General features: G+C 38.4%; 1 protein-coding gene across 7 annotated transcripts in view; it reads right to left on the reverse strand.

The window, feature by feature from the left end:
* Positions 1-19,301, reverse strand: part of OSBPL3 (oxysterol binding protein like 3) — an 84,804-nt gene that overhangs the window by 39,071 nt on the left and 26,432 nt on the right. For all 7 annotated transcript variants that reach the window (XM_057365471.1, XM_057365468.1, XM_057365470.1 and 4 more), the window contains exon 3: positions 5,686-5,928. In XM_057365471.1, the coding sequence (XP_057221454.1) occupies positions 5,686-5,778 (93 nt within the window). In that variant the 5' untranslated portion in view covers positions 5,779-5,928. The remainder of the gene's footprint in view (positions 1-5,685; positions 5,929-19,301) is intronic.

Below are 19,301 nucleotides of genomic sequence, written 5' to 3' on the forward strand. Positions count from 1 at the left end.
AGTTCCTTCACCAGCTACAACTCTAATTAAAAGAGAATATSTCTTTTTAACCACCAGGAACTCTTAAATGAAAGCCCCTGCAGCAACTTAACAGAGGTGAGACTACATCTCATAGTCATTTTACAATTTTTATTTATGGAACAACTAAAATGACAGTGTAAAATGTGTTTCAAGATTTCTGATCAGAGAGCTCATAAATTATTTATTGCCAGGATTTGGAAGATGCAGAATTATAAATAACTGTCAGGAAATTTTACGTACCTGTACCATCTCCTTATATTTGAAAAAGACAAAGAATACTTTAATCCATGGAGTATCCATGGAGTATAAAAGCAAAAAAGGACTGGTATTAAACAGGTTAGGGAAAAGAGAACTATTCCAGGTAAGTGAGTACTCATGGTACTCCTTCTAAGATTCATAAGGAAGTACTCCCAAAAAGAACTTCMCTAGCTAAAAAATAAAACTKAAAAAGAAAAATGGAACAAAATAAAACAGAAAATCAGCAAGTGTGCTAGCTGTCCTAATTTATCCCTCTTCAGAATCCTTAAAATTCACCTCTACAAATCCAGAAAAAAATTAGAACAGATAATATGAAAATTATTTGTATAGCAAGGCATTACAGCAAAATGTCTTTGAAAAGACATCTCTTAATTCCACCATGCTATTGGTGGTACTCCATTATTTCTCTATTATTTTTCTATTTTTTTTTTCTTGTGCTGCATTTAGCAGAACAAACTGGAAAGCTGTTCTGCTTTCCTGTTTTGAGTTTAGTCTCCCAACACTCACCACCAAACAGGCTACAAGCAGTAGAAATGTGGTGCTGAGCAGCTCCTGTCAATCAACACCCTACAGACCATCCAGTGATGTCGTACCTCAGCACAAGTCAAAAGTGCAGCTGTCCTAACCAAATTTTTTATGAGAGAACACATTTTGTTATATAATTCTAATTAAGAACTAAYAGGAACAGCTGTGAGATTAAGAAAAACGTTGTGTTTACAGTTTAATTTCTTTCTTCTTGAAATTAGCCAGAAGAACTTAGAAGCTGTTTTGCCAAATACCAAGCAAGCTATTTCCCTTGTCTTGCTGAAAAAATTAAACTGCAGTACCCAAGCATGTAACTTTTCCATTGAGAATTAATCTGGTAGTAGTCACTTGGACTAGTGACCAGTAGGTCCCTTTCAATAGTCTAGTGTTGTACCTAATAAAAGAAATKTCTCCAACTTTGGGATCAAARTTTYRCAGAGTTTGGTTAAGCATGAACACRGTRGATCATTGAAAGAGTGGTCTGTTTGCCATAGACAGCAGAAATTTGATTGCAATCGAAGGAAGATTCACAGTATCATGGAATATCTTGGGGTGGAAGGGACCTTACAAGAGATCATCCAGTTTCAACCCYTCTGCCATGGGAAGGGACACCTTCCACTAGACCAGGTGGCTCAGAGCCCTATCCAACCTGGCACTGAACACTTCCAGGACATCCACAAGTTTTCAGACAACCTGATCCAGTTGTGTMACAACTTTCACAGCTGTGAAACACACAAGAAGTCCCCTAACAGCTAACTAAATCTCCCTTCTTTCAGTTTAAGACCATTCCCCCTGATCTATCACTATGTAAAAATTCATTTTCTGTCTTTTTATATGCTCCTTTAAGTATTCAAAAAGGCTGCAAAGTGTCACCACGAAGCCTCATCTTTCTATAAGGATAAGCTTAGAAAGAAAGGGACTCTTGAAATGAGACAGACCCATAGTATTGTGTGTGTGAGGTGAAGAGAAAGGAAACAGCTGAGAAACAGCTCAGCCAATTAATTACACATTTCTGAAATATACAGTGTTAACAGTTTTGATCAAGCTTTTTAATACAGAATATAATCTTCACTGCATTACAAATCCAATTTTGCCTGGACCTCTCCTGCAGTCCAGACACAAGGCATCTCTCAAATCCCTGCAGGCAAGTCACATTTATCACTGTTCTTTAGGTCAGCAAGGTGGCCTGGAATGTGCCTTCTCAAATAAAAAGTGTGAAAAAGGGAAGAAAAACTGAAGTGGGACCACTGTTTCCCCTCAAGCAGGCTCGGCAGACTGCCAAATCTCAGGCAGAATGTGAGTYTCTTACTCGTCTCTCTACCCTGAGATCCTCATACTACAATTGTCAATAAAGGTAGCTGAGTTGAATTAGAAAAGGATCCTCTTAAAAGCTCATAGAATTAACAGTTTGGGTGTTACAATGCAAGGTGCCATGATGCGTTAACAGAATGTCTCTTCCACAGACATTCTTCCAACAGAATCCAACCTTTCCCACTTGAACAARCTCTCACATTTTTCAAAAACATTGCTGCTGTGAATGGTTTTGGATCCATTTGCTCAACCCAGACGTTACAGATCTTGATCGGGTTTTTTGTTTAGCGAGAGATTTGACACCTCACTGAATGAGGAAAAAGCGTCAGCTGGCTATTCCTGGGAGCAGCTGCAGAAGTGAAAGAAAACTGCTTACTCTCTAAAATGAAGGCAAGTGAATCAGGCTGGTCGATTATCATCTCTACTCGTGCCTCTGAAATAGCAGAGAGCAAATTGGAGCCACAGGATTTCCTGAAAGCGTTCAGATTGCACTCCCTTTTGCTGATTCTTATCCCACAACAGAGAACTGAAAGAGATAGCCCAAAACATGGCACTAACGTGACAAAATCAACAATGACAGCCCTCCCAAAAAAACCACCAAAAGTGCCAGCTGAATGGCATTAACAATTTGAGCATGACTCTGATGTCCAGGTTGGTTGTGTTTTAAGATTATGACACTACAAAAGATTTTGCATCATTATGGGCCAAAATCTGCACAAAATGATCAACACTGCATTTGCTGCCCAGGAAGAAATTCCACTCCAGGCTAAGGGAGGAACAAAACCTTTACTTTTCTCAGGTCCAAAGGTGCTAATTTCAGATCAGCACTGAAAAATCCTTCTGTACACACTCCTTGGCCCATGCTTGGTCTATGGCTGAGGAAAAAMCTCATAAACTTTGGTCTTCAGAGAKAAGTCCATCATTAGGTAAAKGTAGTAATTTTCTCTGATAAAATAAAAACCTTCTAATTTTCTGCAACACTCTGCACCATATAACTCCTTAAGGCAAATTATTTCAGGGGTAAGTATGAAGTAATGACTCTGAATGGCTCTCAGACTGATGCTTGCAGTTGCAGCTCCCTGAAGGAAACAGATGACAGTGCCAGACTTTCTTCCAGTGCAAAATGCAGTCAGCTGGACCAAATATTTMAAAGTGCCAAAAATAGAAACCTACTTTGTGGAGGATAAGAGTTGGCATCAGCTGCAACTAAAGCATTTGTTATGGTTCATAAAATTGGCAGAAATGATTTAATTTTCTTTTATGGGACATTAGGTTTTTTTAAATGGTCCTCCTGTCACAAAGCTTTTCCCTAGTGGATCTATTCTAGAAGTTAGTTAATGTATAAGATTTAAAAGTAACTACTACAACGTACCTTCTTTGATCACAGGTTAATTTAAATTTGAGGAAGATCAACACCAGTTTTCTTTCCTCACAAAACTGAATTTGAGTTGTGTTTCTATGGAAGGGAGASCCCTTTCCATAACTGAAGGAGAAGGGCAGAGAAAAGCAAAAACRTGGGAAATTTCCAACTTTTCATGGGGCTTCAAAGTGAAGGCGAATTTAATGGGAGAGGATTAACCATCAACCACTTCGCACTGCAAATGTATTACAGAATATGGGCACCAAATGTAGCAAAAGAAGAAGTAGAACCCTCAAAATGGARCTAAACTTCAGCAGACACAGAACCTTGCACTACTGTGCTTCCACATCCAAACCTGAGGTCACTTATTTGGTGCTGGCATACACCAGCAATAGAGTCTGTGTCTACGAAATGAAGAGAGACTCAAAATTCAGATCCTGCTGTTTTTTGGACAAACTTCCCCCTGCTCCAACTCTCCTTCCCCCTAAAAGTTTCAGAATTTTTTTCTACTTAATCAGGTTGAAAGAAGTGCTGGGTCAGAGCAGCAGCACAGAGAAAAGCACCTGTCAGGCAGATCTGTCACTAACCCACAATCCATGAGCATGAGAGATGCAAAGAGGAAAAAGAAGCCCTCCATGGAGACAGAATATGATGGAAAGAATACCAAAATCATAGTGTGTCACTCCCTAACCTGCACAGCACMTGGCAGCATCATTTAAACTTTCAGGAGGCTATAAACAAAGAAGTACCAGTAGCAGTGTTACATTCCACTATTCTACCAGGATTTTGAAACAAACATCAAAACAAATCCAAAGAAACAAACAAAAAGCTGCTGAAGGTTATCGCACATGTCTTTTTTGAGTTGGGTTTTTTTAACAGTTTCATAAAACTTTAGATTGTTGCTGTTTTCTTAATAGAACACCTACAGTGCTGTCATTTAAACTAACATACAGATGGAAAGGGCAAATAAATGGCATTATTATTTTGGCTGCGTTACACATCAGTGGATTTAGTCATACTCATGCAAATCTTATCATTTAAACACTACATGATAATACTTGATAGACACGAACTGTTGAACAGACAACACCAAATCTTTTAAATTACACTTTTTAAAGGTAATCGCATATGGAGGATATAAAAGATAATGTTGCAGAAAAACAAAAGAGAGATCCTGAGAGCAAGGATTTAATTGTTCAGTATACTGGAAATGAACRGCATCTCTCACAAGCACAGCACTTTAAGGAGAATAAACTGTTCAGACATTGTCTGCCTTGCCAACTGCATGAACAGGGCCAGAAGTCCTAGAAGAGCAGGTGCTGTTTCAAAACACAGCTGAGGATTCCAAAGCTTTTGGGGGATTGGGATGCTCAATTCCAATTAAAATCTTTGCCAGAGGCAGCTTCAAGAGTTCCACTAAGCCAGCACTTGCACAGATAAAAGTTTGTTGAGCRCTTAGCTCATGACTTTGCAAACATRGATTGAGCACAYTTAWGTTTAACTCTCAGTGTGGCTGCAGGTCCGCATTTCTTGCCCATAAACAAAGCTGCCTTCAGCAGCCTCACCTTGCATGTGCAAACACTTGTAGACATGCCATTTGAAAGAAAAACCACTGAGAGGTTTAAAGATTAGCGTCATCTCTCCAGAAAACAAAGCAACCTTGAGCTTTGGCACCCAGATGCATCGTGTTACACGAATACTCATTTTCCTACAGCAATGACCAGCACACATGGGCATTCAAAGAAGCCCTGCATCAGGGTTATGAAAAATGAATTATCTTTCACACATGCATGCACACCTGTCCTTGGAAACTTGAAATAAACAGAGCAGTTACACAATATTCTAACACAAATGTAGTGCCCAACAGAAAAGATTTGGATTTCAGAATCAATCCAYTGAGACCAAGATGTTACAGCAGCTCTATTTCACTATAAAGGCACCCTACATACAATAAGATAGAAATCAAAATTCACTGTTAGCACTCCAGTTTTACACAAGCCTGCTTTTCAGTACCATGTGTTTACTGCACTTGACTCAAAGCAAGATGCTGCTTCCAAATGGAAAAAAAAAAAAAAAAAGTGAAGAAAGTGAAGAAGTGATGAAATAAAACAAGCATGCAACAGGAAAACACAGTTTAAGAGATTTGCAGATATTCAAGGAAAAAAGTAATAGCCAATCTTGGCAATGCTTTCAGTTTGGTGAAAAAGTACCTGTCGACTTCCCTGCTTGGAGGAGCAGCTGCTAGTACTTCTTGAAGGAGACAGCATTTTCTGGGATGCWCCAAAGTTTTTTTCTTCACTCATGATCCAATACTATTTGTTTCACACAAGCTCACTTAGAACACCATTAAAAGGTAATTTGGAAAATGTGCTGGAAGACTCCTCAGAGAAACACTGAACTCATCCTTTACCCAAACGCAGTCTAGTGGCATGATCTGTATCCCGTGAAAACTCCTAAAAGGGAAAAGAAAAACAAAAAGCCAAGTTATCAGATGCTCTCTCTTGCTGCCATACTGTAGCATGAATCATAGTACAGCCTTTGGTAACACAAGCTGAGCACATTGCTGTATTTTATCAGAAATAAATTCAATAATCACTTTAAGATAAATTTGCAAGTCTCAAACAGCAATGACATGAATTTTGGATGCTAAAAACACTTTAATCATTGCTATTTATTCAGAGGACAAAGTATGGTATCAAGTATCTTTTTACRGATTTAAATGAATTAAAAATTAAATAAAGGCACACAAAGGAAATCATAAATATCTATATGAAATGGCCCCAAGCAGACTCAAAGTGAAAAGAAAACATCTAATAAAACACGTCCAAAACATGATGGTGTAATCAAAAATATTTCTCTTTTTCTTAGTTCCTTGATAATTTAAACAAGTAAGCATGGTCTCAGATTATAAGTTAAAAAGCCCTCTACATAAAAGAGTAATATCTAAAAGTAATGAGCATGAAAACTTAGCTGCATAAAGCTGTGCATGACCACTTTTACCTGGAATCACAAAGCTCTAACTACTGTCACATCAGCTGTCTCAGTRAATGACTGGAAGAATAATTAGCAGTCTGTTTAATAACAGTGCTCCTTGCAGCACATGTAAATAAAAGCCACGCCAGCAACTCCCAGTAACGGATTTCCAGCATGGGTAAAAGTTGTCATGGTAACTTCATATTAAAAAAAAAATAAAAATAAACAGAAGACATTACTAAAGGGTSATGCTTTCCAAAACTTGGGGTGGTAGAGAAACCATATAAATTGTGTATCACTTCAAATTTTATTGCCTCAGRCAAAGAATTCACAACTAGGAAAAGTCCAAGAATAACCACTGAAGTAGTTAAGGAAGTTTCCACAGACAGAAAAGAAATTTCATTGCCAAAACAGGGAGGCACTGCTTCACAATTCTCTTGCTTGCACTGTCACAACAGTCCTGAGATGGGATCACTGATTATTGAAGTTTGCTATTCATTTTTTTTATCTTGAAGACGTTTATATCTTATTCTGAGAGAAGCAGTAATTTCAGATCCCTAGTAAAATATTTTGTGCATTTTAAGAATTSATTTCCCTTAAAAAGAAAACCAAAACCAAACACATCAAAAGCCACAGTCAAGAAAAACCAAACCAGAGCACAAAAGAAAACCAGGTGCTATATTTAAGATGAAGACAACACTGCAGCAAAAGACCTCTTTCTCTAGTGCTGTAGCCTGAAGGATCCAACTTCTGAACAGAGACCTTTTCCAATCTACAGTGCTTCCTGGCGCTACAGTTTGCTGTAACATTTCAATCAACATGCCCTCTTTTCACCTGAAACACAATCTCTCTTTATGGCATTTACTCTAYCCAGTTAGAAATAGTCTGTTACCTCTAGAACAAATCTGTGATAGAGCCCCAACCTCCACCAATGAAGTGAGAAAAGAACTCTCTCTCCTGGGGTTCCTCCAGGAGTGAAGGTGAGTCAGCTTGGCAAATATTCCAGGAACGCCAGAGAGCTACAAAGACAGCGAGCACAATAAAGGCCAAACAATCCYAGAACAGCAATGTGATAGCAAGGTCTATGTGATTTGGGCCCAACATATGGACTTTAGACTGAAATTATGACTGAGGTTAGAAATAGTGCATTTTGGAAAAGGTATAGTCACTTTCTATCTGGAAAACAAAGTTGTGTGGCATTTCATTAAGAACTAGCACTTTTAACACATTTAGTTTTATTTCATTTTACTTTTTTTTTTAAAGTTAGAAACATCTCAGGTTTTAAACTATGGATAAATGTAAAGAATAACTTTCTTCCTTACTTGCAAGCTCCATTTTGCAAAACAGTTTAATGGTAATATCTGTATTAACAAGCAGAGGTCAAACACTCTCAACAGGAACAGAAACACTCTTCCTGCAAACTCATTGYTCAGATACCCCACACAGCAACTGCTTTACTTTTGGGACACAYTTTGCTGAGATAAACCCCTGTTCTCTTCACTGCTCCACGCTCAGAATCAGCTTTCACTGGTGACTACCTGGCATTTTGGCAGTGATTGGCAAAGTTCACAGCAAGAAACAGGCTCTAATTTGCAGCAAAATGCACTGAAAATATAACTCAAAAATCCCTAGAGGTTTCTTGGCCTTCTACACAGAGAGAAGCCATATAATCATGGGAATATTTCTATCATCATGTTTCCGGTGTGGAGTGTAAATGAACTCTGGTTTGGCTACACTAATGTTTTAGGATGGACCAGAGGGGTACTTCTTCTTCAAGTCTCCTATAATAATTTGATTTGCACTGCAGTACTGTCTTGGAACATGGAAACTGAATCCCTTTTGGATTAAATGTTCTCCAGGACTGAATCCAGTGCACAAAGCATTGAGTCCACAGCACCAGACTAGAGTTAGTCCTATCTAGTCTTATTCAGGGGCTGATGTTAGGTCTTCATCTTTACTACAAGGATCCACTTTTACTGCAATGCTCTCCTTGCTACCATTGACGTCAGRGAGACACAGACTTACACCACCTAGGACAGCACCTCAGATCTCCTAGGGCAATGTCATTTGTCCTTCTGGAATCAAAAAGAGTGAGATGGGCACGTTTCCAGAATTCAAATGAGCTGAAGATGACTCACTACCCAACAGAGCGTGCTTGAACAAGGAGCAGGAGGCAGGTGAGGTAAATCTGGCCRAGCACACCTCAAATATTTTGTCATTCTACTTCGAAAGTTGGGCTTTTGGATTTTTCTTTATTCCTTCAAATTAGTTACTACAAGGACTGAAAGGAGGGCTTTTCTTACCAGCCCTGAAGAGCACAGGAGTGAAAAATGTGTCCTTTCTCCAAGGTGCYTTATTCTATTGGTGTTTCCCAATAATTCAACTTATTACCCTGAGACTTCCAGATTTAAACATGAAAAAGTGTATATGACTAATGATTGTGGCCCCAACTCCTCTGTAAAAACTGCTGCATATTCCAGCAACAACTTCATGCTCCTTTTTCAAAATTCTCTTCAATTTTAGAAAGGAAAACAGAAAACYGTGGCTGCCCTTCAGCAATAACTCATTTATTCTTCCAGGAAGGTGAGAAGACACTGATCCTGCATCCCAATTTGACTGGATTTCAGCAGCCGCGACAGGGCCTCTGTAGGGCAAATGATATTTTACATTACCTGTGGAAATTAAGGCCACCAGGTATAAGAGCAATTACAACTTCAAAGCAACCATAAAAAGCAGTGTTATGCTAAGGAAGCAAAGACTGAAACAAAAAAATGATTTTTAAGATCATCATGATCCAGTTGCTTCCAGTTTCTTACAATTTGCACCTTTCCATGCCACAGGATGGCCTCAGAGCTGTATTTGTTCCCACATTTCTCTGGAGCACATAGTGCCACTTACTTTGGTCCATTCCAAAAAGACAACTCAAAGGTGTGARGCTGAGGCAAATTCAAATAAATTTAGGACAGTAATTTTCACAAGTGCTCAGCATTGGCCTAATTCTTTTCTAAAAAGACAACAGCTGCAAAASTAGGCCAAGAGTACCTCTGCAAATRACCTCAGCAGGTGCATTTTGAAGAATTAAGAACACGTGAGTATCAAATATTACTTAGAGCTACTATACCACAATATGATAAACAGCACTTACCTCTACTTATCATCTGCTACTAAGAGCCTTATCAAATTATCAATTAAAACAAATGTAAACACATGATAATATGTAAAACAGGAATACTTTTTTTTTTTTTWAAGTACCATCCCAGGTTGTCCTAAACCTTAAAAATTGCACAGGTTCAAAGCAGCCTTGCAGAATTGTTTCATCTCTCACAACTCTGAAAAGAATAAGCTCATAGCAAAATCAAAGATTTTTCACATCTCACAAAAGAMAAGTGAAATTCAGAAAAAAAAATATGTATAACTGCAGTAAAAAAAAAATCAACATTATGCAATTATTTTTGCTATGGTTCTGGAAGAAAAATAAAGCCTTAACAGCTGTTTCAAAGCTGATTCAGCAGTGAAGGAACACTGTAGGGACTTTGAGAAGCAAAACTGGAAGTGTACATCTCATTCTGTAGTTAATTAAGGTTTTTTGGATAGAAGAATAGAAAGAACATGAAGCTTGATGAGAGTCAGGTGGATGCAGCAAGCATGGAACTGAGCAATCCAAACCAGAGTTGCAAGCAACATTGAGTGACTTTCACAGAATTAAAAAAGACTTTGTGCTGGAACCTTTGCTCTGCAGCTATTATTAAATTACATTCACTCACATCTGCCTGGATAAACAAAGCAAAAGTCTTTTCCTAGTACTGCTTTCATGTCTCCCTCTGTTATAGCTCAATTTGCCAGCTTTAATCTATCCCAGTGCTTCATCTGGCTCAAAACAGGAAAGAATTATTTATAGGCTACAGACACCATGTGCAACTATTGGAGATGTTTCTTCAAGGCAGTTATTTGCTGTTCCTCAATTACCATAAGATTCGCACTACGGAAGGTCGAAGCACACAAATCCTGCTCTTTTACTAGCTATTCTCTTTACTAAACAAAACTTGCAGAAACAACCATAAAGCAGTTTAAAACAGCTCTTACCAATAGGTTATTAAACCTTTCTTTGAAAGCAAGARTTCAAACAGCTCAGGGAGACTGACAGTAACAGGAAGCATTTCACAACTGYCTTCCATCAGATAGGTGCTCACCCAAATCACAACCTCTCTTGAGAAGATGTTTTCATCAGCCACAAACAAATACTACTCTGAAGTAGTCTCTGATGCAAAGGAACAGTTCCACCTCCTCCTTAAGGAGGATATTGTGGCAATTARATCATGCTATGTCAGTGACCCAAAAGAGGAAAATTTAGTTCAAAGAATACTCTCCTAGCTGTCTCATCAAGAGAGACATAGACGGAGAGGGAAAGGGGAAAAGATAGACAAAAAACAAACATACTGCATTTAACAACAGATTGCTTATCACGTATAATGTTCATCACTTGATGAAAGAAAATCCTGTATGTGCCAGAGCACAGAAGGTGAAAAAACAGAAYCAGAAAACAAACCACAGAACAAAACCCCAGAAACCATCCAGCAGAATACATCCCAAGAAAAACATCAAAGAGCATGCTTCGATGTCAGGTCTGGTTTGACTCTCCTGAAGCAAAGCAAATATTTGCTGTTTCACTAAACCTTGGGGCAGATAATTCAATCCTTACATSAGAAAAATCTTATACAAATATAGAAATAGGTCATTCAGCAACCTGAAATTTGAGTACATATAAAAATACCACCTTTCCTCGCATGCTCCACAGAAACTGACTACAATACGGCACACGACATGATTCATTTTTAATATATACTCTTGACACTATTTCTATCCCCCCAGGAGATCTATGGTAGATTGTACTTGCATTAAAAAAAATACAACTTATGGGGTACTTAAACCACCATGCAGATATGTTAAAAGTTTCGGTGACAAGGGATACARAAAATCCGTGAAATAATGGCAGTATTTTTACAGTATTCAGTCAGTAGTTACACTACCTTTTGCACCCAACTTTCAATCACAGTTGAGAAYCATAACTAACAGGACTAACCTAGCTCACAGTCAGGCCCTAAATAATTAATATTCTTCCTCTGYCCCTGCCCTTTTCAGAGAGGTTTGCCCAGGGCTTGCCTGGCAGCTCAGGGCTCACCAGCAGGGCTGGGAGGGACCCCCACTGCCCCTTGCAGCTCTTAGCTGGACTGAACACTTGACCAAAGTTAGGGGACCACAAAAAACAGTTTGTGACCCAGTAACAGAGGGGTCCACAGCCTCCCTGCCAAGACAGAAGAGCAGAAAACAAGAGCTCCTGAGCTGGGATCAAATCCCAGGCCAGGAGAAGGTGCGCCGCATAGAGCAGTGCTAATGAGGTAGACAATCCTCCCTGTGCTGAAATAACAAAGCAGCAGCAGGTCTGTTTGCACTCAAGTGCTATTCAGCTAGACAAAACCTTAGAAATTATGATCAGGCAATGGGAGAGAGAGACAATTTTATTATCATTTTCAGTAAGGAAAATAACAGGCACATGGTATCTCTTTCCAAGATTTTTAGAACAGACTGTAAGGACCCATCTCTTAGTGATAATATCCCTGAGTGGGAAACATTTGGCAGGAGTTTGGTTGTCTTTCATTTTTCTGCTCTTACTACTTAGAGSTTTGCTTTGTTCACTAAAACAAAGATACTTCACTGTGCCCTGAGGCTTATTCCTTTTCAAAACTGCAGTCATTATTGCTAAAGTGTTACTGAAATACACACTTTCGGTTTTCCTGGATTCAGTTTAGATAGGCACAATGTTAGTTCTGGAAATAACTGTCAGTCTGCCAGCATGTAGTAATTCAAGATCTTAAGACAGAACTGCCTGCATATCCAGAAAAAGACATCATTTTTCTGTCAAATCATTTAACGCATCGGTGTAACTTTGAATCAGACTAGTTCTTTGTGACCTGATGAACTGCATAATGCTGTGAGATGCATAAATCTATCAACGTCAACATAAAACAATACATTTTATTAAACCTGTTGATGCAATTGGTTTAACTATGGAGAAGAAACCCAAACACAGTCACCTCTGGTTACAAGTAGAATGCAAACAGAAATACTGGAAGAGTTTTGGAGTTCCAGAAATGATCCTCACCAAAGTCTGAAGAACATCAAACACAACACAGATTCTTTATCTCATGCAGGAGAGCTAGACATGTTCAYGAAAGAGTGGCAGGATCAAACAAACCTGCTTTGTCCTCTTTGATGTGCTCTTTTACCTTTCACACTTTAGCATCATCTACTTTCWAAAAAAAGRAATTAAAAAAAAAAAACAAAAACAAAAAACTYACCAAACCAACCAACAATTTTTATCCCCCTCCCAGATACCTGTTTTTCCATGATACACTGGAACTGTTATTTGTCTTGTGCATATTACTAATTGCTAAAAGAAAAAAAGGTACAAAGGAAACAGTGCTTGCTTTTGAGAGTGTTTAGTATTTTTCCTTTGCAAGCAAGCTTCTTACCTTAAAATCTAAGTCTTATTAACTTTAATAACTGTGGTAACAAGATTCAGTTCTTCCTAGGATGAACAGAAATTCCTTTACGCATTTTATAAAGTGTAATGACCACTAGTTATAAAAATGTCATATTTCTTCTTGATCAACTTAAAGTATCTTTTAGAGGCTTCTGTCTCTAAGTCCGCTCCAGGATGTCTTTTTCTATGTACTTTACAACATTAGTATTTATAAACGTAGCACTACAGCTTTCTTTGAAATATTATGAGATTATTTCTTTACAGAAGGTCTTTCATATTAAGAGAGCTTGAAACAACCACAGAGGTGTGTGATGCTCTGCATAAGGGCAGGTAGCTGTTAGCAGATCAGTGTTAACCCTTTCTAACGCCACCTTAATTTCTTAAAACTGTGTTTCTGAACACACAATGTGCAAACAAATATCAACACTTGAGAAATGTGCTGGAGTAAATAATTACGTGTAAAGGATGTTGAGGACAATTAGTGCTACAAGTGCTAAGTATTTTTATTGTTAATGCTAAAAGGCAGGAGTTTGCTAATTGCATGTTTTCAGTTAAAAAAAGGAAAAAGCCAGCATAAAGGAGAAAAGTATATACAGAACTGCAGAATCATCAAATGGCTCAGGCTGGAAGGGACCTTAAAGATCACCTAGTTCCAACCCATATGCCASGGGCAGGGACATCTTCCACTAGATCGGGTTGCTCAGAGCTTCATCCAACCTGACCTGGAAAACTTCCAGGGTTGGAACACACGCAGYTTTTCTAGGCAGMCTGTGCCAGTGCCTCACCACGCTCACAGTAAAGAATTTCTTCCTAATACCTAATCTCTCGCAGAGATGTGTTTTGAGTTAAAATTGAAAATGTTAAGGCTTTAGCAGGAGCTCCTCCAGAACAGACAGGATGATGCCAGCAACTGTCCTTTTGCTTGGAAACACATATCACCCATGCACATATATGCAGGTGACAGGAACCATGAGTCACAGATGCCGTGAACGACACTCTTGGAAGATTCTGCATCACAACCGGTCTCAAATCCATTCATATTTATGATTGTAATGAACACCTTGACAATGGGAACCAGGAAAGCGGTTCCATGGATCGAGTTTTCTGCAACATTATCCTCACGGCATAGGATAAAGATGAACTGAAAGAGAGCTAGAAGCAGAGAGATGCAAGATGTGGGAATCCAGATTATAAATCTGAAAGACTACATGCAATGTTTTGCCTAATTAATATGGAATGGGAAAGTATCAATCAATAGTTGGATCAGACAAAACAAAGATGCAGGCTAGAAGTGAGGGCCTGTGACTGGTTAACAGGGCAGCTCTTGAATGGGAAAGAACCATAAAAGGAATCCCCTCCCCACCTCAAATGATATAATCCCACCATTATGTCCTCAAGTTCTGAAATGCTGGAGGGGAAGACAAATCCAGCTAGGGTWACCACAGAAGCTCAACTTGGACAGAGCTGGTAAGGGAACTTTTGCACTTGAAAAGGGAAGAAAAGCTGTAGAAGTAGCACCTATGTTTGGGGAGAACAGAAGATCCATCTCAGAGTGATTGATTTCATGTCAGACCTTGCCCTGCCTCAGCCTAGCTACAAGGGCTACAAAATCTAAGAGCAAGTTCAGAGATTGGCCAAAAAAAATAAAGCTGTGAATAATATAAACCTATTACAGACAGCCCAGAACAAGGAAGACCTACAGAGTTTTGATGCAGTAAAGTTTGTTTATACAAGTCTACTAYAATATGATATCCCAATGTAAAAACATGGCCTGCTTCCAGCAATAGAGCTCAGAGTTAATACAAAGGTGCTGAGAACTTTTAGGGGTCTCAGCAGCAGCTCAGAGCCTCCAYTGACAGGTTAGAGCTCAAATTCAATACAGCTGAAGCAACTAATGAAATTCTTGCTCCCAAGCAATTTGTCACATTCCTTTCCTGGAGATCAGTAGTTCTCCTGCCAAAAAATAAATAATAAAAAGAAACAAGCCACAKGAATCCTCCCTGATCCACTTCAGTGGAGCATCATTGGTCACAGGGAGTAGTTCATTTACTTTGCTTTGGCCAAAATGTAGGGGTGGTTATCACCAACTTGTGGTCAGGAAAGTGAAGCAGTGTTAYTTTCAATTGATCCACACAGTTGTGAACAAGATACTCTGTCCCTAATTTTACATTTAGATTCAGGTTAGTGCAAGCTAGCAGCTCTCCATTTGAATTTAATTAAAAACAAATGAAATGCTCCATGATTAAAAAAAGCTTTAACTGCRCTCTCAAGTATTTTAAGAGGTTTAAAAGATGGAAGGTTTTAATTAGGATGCCTCAGCAATGTGAGAGAATRAATAATTTACAAAGAACTTGATTTGAGCTCCCTGAAAAGGTGGGACAACCAAACTCTCCATATTTTTACTTCTAAGGAGCATATAATTTTTTAGTTCAGCTCCAGTGCAGTGAACACCATTTATAGAGCTTTATAGAGTGTGCAGTCCAATGTCTTGGTTGCTTCAAAGCACTTTTGAGGTTGGTTATACTTGAACAGCAGCTAACAAGCTGGATTTTAACTATAGGCTATAAAACCAACAATAAACAGAAGTTTTCACAAGCRATGCAGATTCCCCTTAAACAGCTGAATATTAAAAGAGTTCCATCATTCTTGGTCTTTGCCTTCTTTGCCCCTTTCAATCCCCCATCAGTTTTGTGTTGGTTTTTAAACTGCTGGCATATGGCACTGCCTTTGCTAGACCATCATGACTTATAATACAAAAAAAAAAAAAAAAATCAAACCTGTGGTTAATTATGGATAGTGAATAAAGTGAATTCTGACAATATTTAAGTCTTATTTCATATAACTCTCTTCATGAATTTCTGAAAAGGAAAATAGAACAAAGCAATTTCTTAAAGGAAGAGACTAAAAGGTTTGAGGTTTTTAAATAAAAATGTCTAAAATGACTAAACAACCCATGAAGTTGCAGGAAACATAATACTGAAAGCTATKTTCTTAACAGATGGCACTCACGCCTACTTCATCCATGCTGACCTACATATTTTCTTTCTTAACTTTTACTAATATTAATCTTTCATTGAATGTGTCTTACAATTTTCCCACCAAGTGATTCTTTCAGCATGACAGGTTTGAGAAACTTACTGAAGAACATATTTTTAACATTATAGAATACAGAATGCRTTCCATAAAGGAGGAAAACACCTTTACAAAGTTCAGGACATAAAAATGCACTTTTGACATAAAATTGCCTTTTCAAAGACTGTTCAATATTGGACCTCTATGCATAAATTCTTCATCCAGTCTTGACTGGAAAACATGATATTTGCAGACATTAAAGCATTGTCATAACTCACACTGTCTTCTACGAAAAAAATACACCTGTGCAATATGGGCAGTTAAAACAGAACCATTGAACTGAATTTCATTATTTTGTTCTATGCATTTAATTGTGAAAAGGCTGGAAAAGTTAAATGTGTGTAGAAAATTAGGAGCTGGAGGAGAAATGTGAAAAAAAWTTACTGTGAATGGTAATTGAAGAAAAAAGAAATTAAGATTTGCATATAAAAATGCACCCAAATACTTCTCCTAGGATTATGTTAGATTGTTTTTGAGATCACATCATAAAATATGTCAAAAATCCCAAAAATCTTTAGTGTTGTTACACCAGAATAACAAGGATTTATATGGAACAGCAGATTAAAAATAAACCTTGGAATGACCAATGGTAGTTGGAAGGATGACGTCTGGAGAAGTTCCATTATCAGCATTTGCAGTTTTACAGCCTTCTCTTCTGCACTCAAAAAACAAGAAAATCAGTCCACTGTCTGTTCTAGCAGCAAACAAACAAGGTGGCAGTGGGAGCTGGCAGTGCCCCAGCTCCTATTTCAGACTCTTTCCAAACATGCTGACTCACCTGACTGCTCACCAGCCCCGTGATATCACTCATTATAATCATCTTCCAGAGTAGGACACTCACTCTAACCGTGAGATTAATAAAGCAGGTGTTGTTGAAACTATTCCCATATGGTTCCCAGAGTGAGAYGTCAAAAAATGGTTCTCTAGAGTGATTTTACAATACCAGTTATACAGTGAGGGTGGATCACTGCTTCAAGTCAGTACTAAACTATAAAACACGGTGACAAAACAAACAGGATCTCCTGCCACACTAGTGTCATTTGCATCACAAGAGAGATGATTTCAGGAGTAAATTGCATGTCATGCTGAATGGGTAGCTCACTTTTAAAAGATGAAAGAAAATATAGTACAACATAAAACATTTCTTRGGGACCTGGTGCTGCATTCCACCTGGTCGTTTTAGCCAATTGAATTAAGATGCTGTTAGAGCCATGTGCCAGTTCATTTATGAAGTGAACACACAAAGATGTAAATAATATATAATGGTGTTAAGTACAAAAAAGTTATTGAATTACTTGGAGGAAAAAAGTCTGATCTCTCTCCTTACGTTTTTCTCCTTTTGGCACATTAGGTTTTTGAACAAGGATTCTGAAAATGGAACAAATGGTAGTCACATGTCTGAGCAGCATCCAGGGAAAGCTGACAGTATCTTTCTGCTGCCCAAAACAGCCATCCTAAAGTGAAGTTAATTTAGACCCAAAACTGAAGTAAAAGCTTTCACACCTCACATTTTGCTTGCATATATACGATAGCATTCCCCAAAATACAATTTTTGACCTATTACCAACTGCCAATCTATTCAGAATTTCAGTACTACCCCCACAATTGGAATATAATTTTGCTTCTACTCCCTATGGCATTCAGTAAATAATTTTGAAAAGTCTGTCATTTGTTCTTGCAGRTTGTCCATACAAATCCAGCTTACAGTGCTTTAAAATAATTAAAGCTTCCAATAAAYGCTGCTGCCTTGCGCAGAGGAATCCGACTTTGTATTAATTCTGCCTGGGGACTTCACAAATCRCTCAGAGTTCACAGCTCCCTTTTCCAGTCTGAACAGCTCAATTTCTCTCTGTCTTCCTCCCTGCCTCATTCCCCACACCTGGGATACTTTCCTGGAGCTAGGTGAGGACATGGAAAAAGCATGAGGCATTTGGAAGTTAAAACCAGCAGCTTAACCACCTTACACAGTAAATCTAAGAAGCTTAAACTCACCAACAAGTGCAGGAATTGTCAAGTTAGATGTGATGCATTAAGCACGAGAAAGTAAATGCATGTGACAAAATGCATTACTTCCCATGTGAATATAATGTTTCTCAGCTAATGCATCTAAATTAAGTCACACATTAGTTATGTCTGAACAGAGCAGAGTGACAATTAACATTTTGTACATAAAGAACCATTGCTTTTTTAGATTCAGAACCACTTTCAGGGATGCTGCAGGCCTGACTTTTCTTCAGCTGAGCAAGAAGAGAGACATTATTTCAACAACATCCACTTAATGAGCCTTCATGCCCTCATGGACAGAAACAGGGTATTTCACAGGTATCRAATTAAATAAATCAGGTGAAAGCAAACAGTCCAAGCTGAGTTGCCACAATTTATCCAAAACCATTCAACAGTCCTCCATTTGATCTTCCTTGTAACACACTGAAGCATAACTTCTTTGCTACTGCTAACTTAAATGATAAGTAGCAGCAATGGTGATTTTCATAATAATTTCAGAGTACTCTGAAATAGAAATACATGCAGWCATATGAGTACTTTTGTGATAGTGAAATATTCTTTATAAAAGAAAATACATCTTCCTTACCCTGCACTTTCTATCATGTTACCCCTYGTTCACTGCAGTCTRATGAGASYAATTTTACTAATTGTCATTTGTGAYRGTAGCAGCTTGATGCCACGAGGCCAAAAGGCAGTTAAAGGTCACTGCCTATCAGATTACACCAGACTCACGGCAGCACACTTGGAAACCAAGGCAGGAGCCCCTGAGCTGTGACTCACTGCAGAGACCCAGCTCTGGACATTTCACTCATCACCTGCACGGCTGGGCCCTGAACTCAGATCAGCCTTCCTCCCTACAGAATACACCTTCAGCAGGCTAAGAACTTCTGCACTTTCCACAACAAACACCATAATTCTTGCCAGTCATAAAACCATTTCATTTCCAATACCTATGCAAACTAAAGGCATATTGATACACATGTTTCTATATTTGCCTCTGCAGTGATACTAGCATTGTTCAAGTATTACTGATCCCTTTTTAATCAAGTCTTAATGTGCACATTTATTTTTTCTGTGACAGTGTCTTTGYGTTTTAAATGCAAACATCATATCGAGTGTGTTATAGTCAGATTTCCGGGCTATAAGTTAAACAAAATGTGATGCATGGCTGTGTAA

Source organism: Malurus melanocephalus, unplaced genomic scaffold, assembly GCF_030028575.1.
Source record: "Malurus melanocephalus ecotype Western Australia unplaced genomic scaffold, MMel_1.1 scaffold_53, whole genome shotgun sequence".
NCBI classification, from domain to species: domain Eukaryota; kingdom Metazoa; phylum Chordata; class Aves; order Passeriformes; family Maluridae; genus Malurus; species Malurus melanocephalus.